The 9,939-nt window shown below is 34.3% G+C and overlaps 1 protein-coding gene across 1 annotated transcript; it reads right to left on the reverse strand.

The window, feature by feature from the left end:
- Window positions 1-2,642: 2,642 nt before the first annotated feature.
- LOC135740497 (serine protease 27-like) lies at window positions 2,643-9,118 on the reverse strand. Its single transcript, XM_065258881.1, has 6 exons — window positions 9,055-9,118; window positions 5,355-5,375; window positions 5,093-5,261; window positions 4,748-5,016; window positions 4,487-4,638; window positions 2,643-3,386 (listed from the first exon to the last, which is right to left on the reverse strand). Exons 1-6 carry the CDS (start codon window positions 9,113-9,115, stop codon window positions 3,036-3,038), a joined length of 1,023 nt encoding a protein of 340 aa, XP_065114953.1. The 5' UTR covers window positions 9,116-9,118; the 3' UTR covers window positions 2,643-3,035.
- Between the last annotated feature and the right edge of the window lie 821 nt (window positions 9,119-9,939).

Below are 9,939 nucleotides of genomic sequence, written 5' to 3' on the forward strand. Positions count from 1 at the left end.
TGCTATTATTTTTATTGTGTGTTATATTTTATTTGCCGACGTGGCTTGCAGACATCAACTGTAGGCTATACAAAACACTTCATCAGGTAAGTAGCAAATATGAAAAAAAAAACATATTACACATAGACCATATTACCCATAGACGTAAGTCATACATACCACGTAATATTACAATAGGTACCCTGTAGTTATGAAATACTTAGAGAATAATTTTCCATATATTTTTATCCCCTTATTACCCTAAACTTAAAATATTGTTCCCTTATAACTACAAGTACGTACTGTAGAGGTACTCTGTTGTTACAAATAGGTACGCTGTAAATTCGGTTTAATTACGCGGTACTTTGCGGGTCGTAAAATAAAGTGTTACCCCTACTTGTTTTATAATAGTTTTTGCATATCTGTCAAAATAGGCTAAACATATAGCTAACCATAAAGCTAATAAGCATACAGTCAAATACTGTATTTGTCTAAATCATACATTTAATTATCAACTAAAACTTTCTAATGAAACTTCATATAAAGTGTTTATTTTGTCACTGCTTTCATGTGACTAAAATACCGACACAGACTTGAACAGCTGGTTTGAATACTTTTTAATGTTGGTATGTTGTATTTCTATTTGCTAAAAGAAGACACAATGTGAAGTCAGTATTAGATGAAGAGATTCTGTAAGTGTTTGAATCAACACAGTCTCACACCCATGGCGTCAATATTTGACGACACTTGACCATGCGTCAATATGTTGACGCGGAGGGTATACCTTTCGCGTCACTTTTTGACGAACTGGGGACTTCAATACTATTAGGTACGCGAAATTAAACAGTTGTCAACTGACATTGGGGTTAGGGATAGGTTTGGGTAGGGATGTCATTATGTAAATCTAACCCTAAACCGACGCGAAAATGGTAGAAAATGGTAAGAAAATAGGAAAGAGAATTTCGCGTACCTGATAGTATTGAAGTCCCCAGTTCGTCAAAAAGTGACGCGAAAGGTATACCCTCCGCGTCAACATATTGACGCATGGTCAAGTGTCGTCAAATATTGACGCCATGAGAGACAGAGAGAAAGTGAGAGATGTTTTTACATTGGATAAAGAGACAGATGATGCCGAAACAATACATCTCATTTTATTTTTAAGTGCCTTCATAAACTCAATTGACAAGCAAGACATAAAGAAATCTGAATTCAAAAGTAATAAAGGGTCTTGTCTTTCACTTTAGTGAAATAAGGGATGATGCAGCCTGTCGGTTCACTGAAAAAACAAACTTTTTGGTGTAGTAATATTTATTAAATTAGCTCTCATAATTTCTACATAGTAATATTAACATTTATTGAGAACTAGATTTTCCTAAGTAAAATGATGATAAATACACAATTAATTCATGTAAAAAATGAACTGTGTGGGAATAGTAAGTCTTATTAGATATTTTCTTGTATTATTTAACTGTTTTATAGTCACTGCACATAGTCCTAAAATAATTAAGTACATTTTAAATCCATTTAATTAAAAAATCTAAGTAAAAATTTACTTACATTTATTTGCACATGTTGTAAGGAATACCCACAATGCTTTGCGCCTGAATATTTTTATTTTTTAAGCTTTATCACAGAATAAGAACTGATAAGAACTTTAACTACTTAAATATTTGTTAGCAAAATGTCATAAAGGTTTAAGCTCTTATATTATTGATATTGTTTTGTTGTAAATAATAATTTTGTGAAGTCACCGTTCAGGTGATCAGTGTTTCTTTACATGAACCCTGTTCAGAAAATTGTATTGTAAATCTCTCCACAGTGCTGATAATGCATGTCAAAAACAGTTTGTGTACGTTTCTGTTCAGAATCAAGTTTATTCAATGACTGAATTGTTGTCAGTCATGAATTTTGTGTTATAATGCCATTTATAACACTAAAAATAACTAGGTCCATAGAAATGTGTAAAGAAAATAACAAACAGAAAATACAATTAATTTAATATTATTAGGACAGCAATGCTTCAATTTTAAAAAAACCTAATAGACTTTACCTAAACGATTAAAATTAATCTAACTTCTAAATAAAATAATTAAGTAACATTTAATTAATTATTTAACATATGTTTTATCATGCAATTTTAAGTAAATTTTATTTGATTTTAGTAGGTAAGTTTTACTTATAAAAAAGCAGTAAATTTTACTTAAAAAAAGTTTTAAGAAGATTTTTTTAAGTAAATTTTACAAGTTGTTTTTTTCAGTGTTGTTATTACAGAATAAATCCTGGGTGTTTTAATAATTTGCATAACAATCGTCTGTGATCGCTTTTTCTTATGAGGTTCTTTTGGTCAAGGTCAACTACCGTAGACCCTATAAATGTATGCATTTTCTGAAGGCTACGCACAATTCATTGTAAATATTTATGTTTATGTCATCCAGTGAAGAGAACAAGATTACAATAATAAAGTCAACAGATAAATCATGTAAACTGTATAACTGACCACTGTAATGTCATGTTTTTAGTTAATGCAGGCGGGTTATCTTCTCCCTAATTCTGCTTGGTTTTATCAATCTTTCATTTTCATAAGATTGTGTATTTTTTGTTACATTGTGCAGTGTGATACTGTGTGAAATGCTTACAATATGGACAAAAGAATAAGCATCATTAAAATCAGTAGTTTATTTTGTTTCTATTGAGTGATTACAAGAGTAAATGATGAATTAATCACAATCTAAACTATATCAGATCACCATGCAGTACAGATAGTAAGTCCTATATTAGAAAATCAGGTAATGGCAGAAGAAACGGTTTTTCTTAAAGGCAGCTACAGAGTTGTTACTTAAATTTAGATCACATATCAAATACACGAGTCAGTATTTTCTTATGATACACATCTTGATTAACCCAGAATTTTAACCACAAAGTTTCCATTAAAATAAACTAAACTTTTTTTCTTAAAAATGAAAATAAAACAAACTAAAATCAAATCAATCTGCTCTTGTCCTTATCTATAGTTTATCTTCATCAAAAAACCACAACCAATGTTTTTAACTCAACCTTTAAATAAAGAGACAGAAAATGAGAGAGAAGATGAAGAATGTGAGGGAAAGAGGAAACAACTGAAGACTGGGTGAACTTCCACTGAAGATATCAGGAATATAAGGAGTGGGATTGGGATCAGGATTGGGATCATGAGTGGGATTGGGATCAGGAGTTGGAGTGGAATAGGGGACTGTAACAAATCCAGGCTTTTCGTTGGATATGTGAGCATTGATCCAGTCCTGATATTGAGAGACTCTGGTGAACACACCAGGGATGTTTTTTGTATAACATGCATAAGTCATAATCATAATTCCATTCTGAATCCACTGTGATCCCTGCTTACTGACCAGTGGTCCTCCAAAATCAAACTGCAATGAAAACATTAATTGATTTAGCTGACGCTTTTATTCAAAGGGACTTACAATTGCCATATATGTCAGTGGTCGCACGCCACTGGAGCAACTAGGGGTTAAGTGTCACAGTGGATTCGAACCCGGTTCTCTCACACCAAAGACGTGTGTCTTATCCACTGCACAATCACCACCCCAAACACTTTTATATTTACACATCTGCTGTTATCAGTGATACATACAGTAGTATGAATGAAGTGTTATATGAAATCTTTTATGAGTGCTTGATTCAGTGTGTTTGTAATTTAATCACAATTCAGTTTCAAGATTAAGACTGAGATCTTAGTTCTGTTTGATAGGAATATTGTAAACAACAGGTTACCTCAACACTCTTAAAACAAATGTGTTAAAATAATATCTCTTAGGGCAGTTTCCCAGACAGGGATTATTTGGAACAACACACTTTGTGTAAGGGATAATGTAGAGGGACTTATTTCCCAATAACTACCGGCTGCCTCTACATTATCCCGTTTATTACACAGCTACTTGTCACATAAGAAAAAAAACTGGACATGAATATGAATTTGAAACTTTTTATTGGCATATTTGTTTTAAATTAACATTTTTATCCTTCCGCGAAACTTTGCACAGATGCATAAAATGATCGTAATACCTTATTAAGATCCTCTGCTTCATACTTGTCTGTCTCCATTTTTTTCTCTTTAACCAGTCTTTGAGAAGTTTTAATGCCCATTCTGTATTTTTTTGTGTGTTGGCTTCGTAGCTGTCATGCTCTATTTTGTCAAGTTCAGTCTCGCTGTCTGTGTCTTTGTCGTGGTTGTCGAGTGTTTGTCACAAGATGGCGCCAAACAGACAGTAATCTTTATTGATCTTTATTGGCGCGGAGCGATTTTACTCGTGCAAGTAGTCCGGCTATGCGTTATTATTTTGGAGCGGTTATTATTTGAAAAGAACGAACCTGCAAATGTCTCAACTGACCAATCAGAATCAAGCATTCCAGAGAGCCGTGTAATAAGTTGTTTTAACACATCTTGTGTTGTCCCTTTTATTTTATTAAACACAAAATCAGCACAAAATGACACATAATGTTTACTTACCAAACATGTGCCTTTAAAAACATCATTTAGCTGTCCAGCACACAGCATGTTGTCTGTGATAGTGACACCACTTCCATTATAGGCAATACTGCAGTTCTTGTTGCTCACAATTGGAATCTCCACCTCCTGCAATATGTTAGGAAGTGTGCCATCTATTACACAAAAACAGAGACAGCATAGTTAAGTGGAAATGACATTCAATGCTATTTAAAACACATGAATACTTGGATCTGTGTCATTTTCACAGCATTATTTACTTACTATTCGTATACCCCCATCCTGTGACCCAACTTGAAAGTCCTTTATCAAATACACTACCAGCAGCAGCCAGACAGACCGGTCGAATATAATCGGTGAAATTCACAGAAGATGAGAGCTGAAACAGTGCTATGTCATTGTCATTAGTGTTTGGGTTATAGTCAGGATGTTTGATGACATTAATTACTGTTCTGTTTATCTGATGTGGGTCTGGGTCGATCTGGCTCCGACGTCCCAAGTAGATCACAATCTGATCTACTGATGTGTCCATTCTACAGTATAAATAGAAGTCAGTTTAAAGTGTTGATTTGATACTTACATTTTATTTAAGATTGGGTGACTTCATACATATTGATGCAGAAAGCTGAAGACAAAACCCAGTCTTTATTAATGAGACTCCCACCACACACAGAAAATGGTTGTCCAGTTGAGGTAATGCCCACGTGCCAGGGCCAAGACCCTTCAGTTGCATCGCTCCCTCCTAAAATCTTTTTGTTAAAGGGGGCTCGACCACACACTGATGAGAGAAGAGAAGATGAGAGAACTGAAAAAGTGCTGAAATGATTTTATGTGCGATACATCTTAAGTAGTGATGCTCAGAGTTACTCACCATCTAGCTGACAAAAAGAGCCTATATTGAGAAGAAAACAAGAAAATCAAATAATCTGATTTAAAGTTAATGTTGTTTGACAGATCCATTGGTGGTTTATGCAGCTCACAGACAAAAAAATATAGAAAATGTGCAGCTGCTGACATACAGAGCTGATGAAATGTTTTTGTTTTTTATCATTATTTCTGTTTTCACTATGAAAAATGATAAGTTGGATTAACTTGAAATCTTATTTCAGTTGGTAAAACTTCAAAAAGATTACCTTAAATTTTCACTTAATTTTTTAAGTGTTTATGTGTTATCAATTGAAGTAGTATTTTAAGTTGATCTCATTTTTCACTTTTTACAATATAAAAACCATTGCTTTGATCACAACTGCATAAGCTGAACTTTTACAAGGAGAAAACACAGGATATCATTTTACTTTTTGGGTTTATTTAAAGGGGGGGGGGGTCAATGGTATTTCATGCATTCTGACTTATTAACACAGTTATAGAGTTGTTTCCTCGTGCTAAACGTAGGCTAAGTGTCAAAAAAGCAGTTGAACGTGTTACAGAGTATTTCTGTGCCGAATGCACTTCACCAGGGTTCGTACAAGTTTAGGAAAGTTTTTTTCCATTACGGGTCCAGCTGACGTTTTAGGGGTTTCTATACATCTTTTTATGGGCACGTTCCCCAGACAACCCCGCCCACCTGTCATTCAGCGAGAGAGATGCTAGAACTTACAAACATCACATCACACAACAGCTTTGTTTAATTTCAAAACTCAACAATGGCACGAAAGAAGAAGTGTGTTTTTGGATGTAAGGAGAAGAAAGTCAGCTTTTATGGAAACAATGGATATAGTTTATTATCCGGGGTAGCAGCGGAGTTTTGCGTGTGTGTTTGATGCGCTGGATTTTTCAAACCGGGTCATGAGTTGCATGCGCTTAAGTTAGACTTCTGTCTTATGTTGGAAATAGGGGCGTGCATATTATATAAATGACACGAACATGTAGTGAATCATAAGTTAATAAGTTAAACAGTGTTTTATAGTGTTGCATGACCCGTACTCACTCCTCCTGCGGTAGTAACTCCTACTTCTTCATTTTTTTCGTACGGTATCGGAAAGAATCTGTAAAGCTAATCTTTCTTTTATGAATCTGATTAACCCTTGTGTGGTGTTCATATTTTTGTTACTTAGACGATGTTTGTGGATCTAGTGGACCCAGAGCATTATTAGTATCTTAAACCAATGCAGTCATACAAATTCAATGTAATATTGTTTACAGATGTTTACTTTAGCCTTATTGCAAGTAACATAGACAGAATTTATGGTTAATATTTGTCATTTACCACTGGTAGAGGACTATTAATGAACCAAGGTGCCATTCGTTTTTGTGGTAATGGTAAATAAAAGAAGAAAATTCTATTCTGATCCAGATATTGGGGGGAAAACATGTTTATCTTAAATAAGTATAAATGAAACAAAGTTTTTCATCACAGTTGATGTGTAATTCTTTGAACTTTTTGAAATTGTACACATTTGTGTCAGTCTACACAGCACAGGCCCCAACTGAACAGATTCCGTATCATAAGATATTATCCACACTGAACACATAACCTGTTCATGCCAGCCAACACATAAGAAGCAATTTTTTACTGTGTAGTTGTGTTGCTTATGCATTTCTTGCATTTTATACACACATATTGTGTACATTTTATGTCCACACACATTGCAGTACAATGTGTTGCTATTGGCCACATCTTAGAATGATGAAAATACATGGATAATATTTTACTTTCTCTATTTTTCACTCTCTCACACACTCATGCTCACACACATCTTTGTGGGACATTTGGTCCCCACAACGTAATAAATACCAGTTACACACACACACACACACACACACACACACACACACACACACACACACACACACACACACACACACACACACACACACACACACACACACACACACACACACACACACACACACACACACACACACACACACACACACACACACACACACACACACACACACACACACACCATAGGTTTAGTGGTAAACCCATGGTTTTACAAATGGCATTCAATATACCAAATAACCATGATTACTACTCTTTTACTACAGTAAAACTATGGATTTTTTGTAAGGGAGATAATAGTAAAATGTAGAATGGTTCCTGTTAGACAAAAAGTAAAGTGTTTTGGACAGTGGGTACAGACAAATGTTCATGCACGATATATAACATGTTGTATCCTTGCGGCATTACAGCAAGAGCAAAATGACAAAACTCTGACATGCATCCATCACATATCTACAGACATATATACAAACACACTCATGCACTCACAGGAGTCCCAGATAGGAGAAAAACAAAGTGAAGTTACATAGAACATTCATTTTTTACACTTTTATTAACCCCGGGTCCAGTGGACCCGAACACCACATATGTAATATAAATGTGTAGGGGGGGTACACAGTGTACAGTAATTATAAATTTGTTTATTTTTATGTTCTTCATAGAAAATGAGCCAAGGCCAATGAATCTGAGGTTGAAACAACAATTAATTACATAATTTTTCTTTCAGTAAACAATAAAAACGGGTCCCACAGACCTGAACACCACACAAGGGTTAAACTAAAGACTCTTCGGAGATATAAAGGATGTAATATTACTCTATAGGTACTCCAGATGAACATCAGAAATGCAGAAACAGCGTCTGTTATGTGAGCTTTAACTGTCAAATTAATCTGAACACTTAAGTTCTCCGCATACATGAGACAACGACAGAAGGATGAGTAATAATTATATGTCTTGTTTAAAAATGTTTGAAAATCATCTAGAAATCACTGATAATCTTATGGTATAGCAACCCATTCTCACCAAAAAGCGTACAAATGACACGCAGTGTGATTATCGTGCAATAGATACGCCAAATTCCGATTTTGCGTGCATATGATACGCCAGTCCTTCCCATTCACTTATATGGCGAATCGTTTCGTGTCGTTTTATTTATTGTTTTCTCATTTGTTTTCTGTTTTTTTTACCTTTTTCGCTTGGGTTTAGGGTTAGAACAACTTTTTGTTATATTAAAATGACACCCTAACCCAAACCCCAACTCTAACCCCAACTCCAAGCGACCATGGCTTAAATATAGACAAAAACATAGAGAAACCTGTATATTAAATAACCTACTTAAACAAATCTGAAATCTAACCCTAAACCCAAGCGAAAATGGTTTAAAAAACAGAAAACAAATGAGAAAACAATAAATAAAACGACACGAAACGATTCGCCATATAAGTGAATGGGAAGGATTGGCGTATCATATGCACGCAAAATCGGAATTTGGCGTATCTATTGCACGATGATCACACTGCGTGTCATTTGTACGCATCTTGGTGAGAACGGGTTGGGTATAGATGCTTGGCACATGTGAGATAAAAAGATGAAATAATACAGTATATAGGCTGCTTAATAATTCATTTTAATTATATGTAAATTCTATTATATTAACAATTATCAAGTCCACCACATAGCAGGTAACAGTGCATTGAGTTGCATAACAAGATCTTAATAAATATTAAATTATCTTGTCAGGTATTAATAATATTTAGAAAAACACAAACACTATTAGTTAAAACTGACCATTATTAATCATGTTTTATTTTATAGTTTAAGATGTTCAGTAAGCGCTCACACCTACCTGCTAGATTGAGAAGTAAGACGCCAGCAACACACAGAACTGTGTTAAACCTCATCCTCATGATCTGACAGCTGATAAATGACAGCTTTACTGTAGTACCTCAGGCTTTATACAGAGGTATTTAGACAACACCCCATTTTTAATGTAATAACTCTTCTTCCTTTTGAGAGCTATACAAATGAACTTACAGTACACCTACATCAAAAATGATCTAAAAAATTAATGTACATATAAAATGGTCTTAACCATTTTTTGCTTTGTGTTTGTAACACACACACACACACACACACACACACACACACACACACACACACACACACACACACACACACACACACACACACACACACACACACACACACAAACACACACACACACACATTCATGCACTGTAAAATTTTGCAGCATTTTTGTCAAATCAACACAAATGTTTATGTTACCTCAATTTAAAAAAGTTAAACATTTTCAACTTGAATTTATAAGTTAAGTCAACTTTTTTAAGCCAAAACTTAAAATAGTAGATTGAACTGAATTGCAAAGTTGTTTTACAGTTTTTTTTATTCGCTTTGGTATTATTTTCACAAGTAAGGTGTACATTTTCAAAACTCTTAGTACAAAAATCCAAACTGATCACACTTGTAACACAGCTAGTCATTCTTTCAAAACCTGATGTAATGCTTTCAGTAAGTTGCACATGTTTTCAGTTCACATATTCATTGTTTCAAATACAAGATTATTGTAATATGTAATGAGAACATTTGGTTTAATCACCGAAACACAACGGTATGATCTTCTTTCAGTTTAGTACTTTTAACAATCAGTTCATCCAACAGCAAACAATGCAAGATACATGTTTCAAATCAGCCTTAAAAGTGGTGAAATTAA

Source organism: Paramisgurnus dabryanus, chromosome 22, assembly GCF_030506205.2.
Source record: "Paramisgurnus dabryanus chromosome 22, PD_genome_1.1, whole genome shotgun sequence".
In the NCBI taxonomy this organism is placed as follows: Eukaryota; Metazoa; Chordata; class Actinopteri; order Cypriniformes; family Cobitidae; genus Paramisgurnus; species Paramisgurnus dabryanus.

Coding starts and splice junctions, on each gene's coding strand:
- LOC135740497 (XM_065258881.1), bottom strand. CDS start 9,115: ATGAGGATGAGGTTTAACACAGTTCTGTGTGTTGCTGGCGTCTTACTT. Junction 5,262..5,354: donor CTCTTTTTGTCAGCTAGATG/GTGAGTAACTCT, acceptor TTCTCTCATCAG/TGTGTGGTCGAGCCCCCTTT. Junction 4,639..4,747: donor AGGATGGGGGTATACGAATA/GTAAGTAAATAA, acceptor TTTGTGTAATAG/ATGGCACACTTCCTAACATA.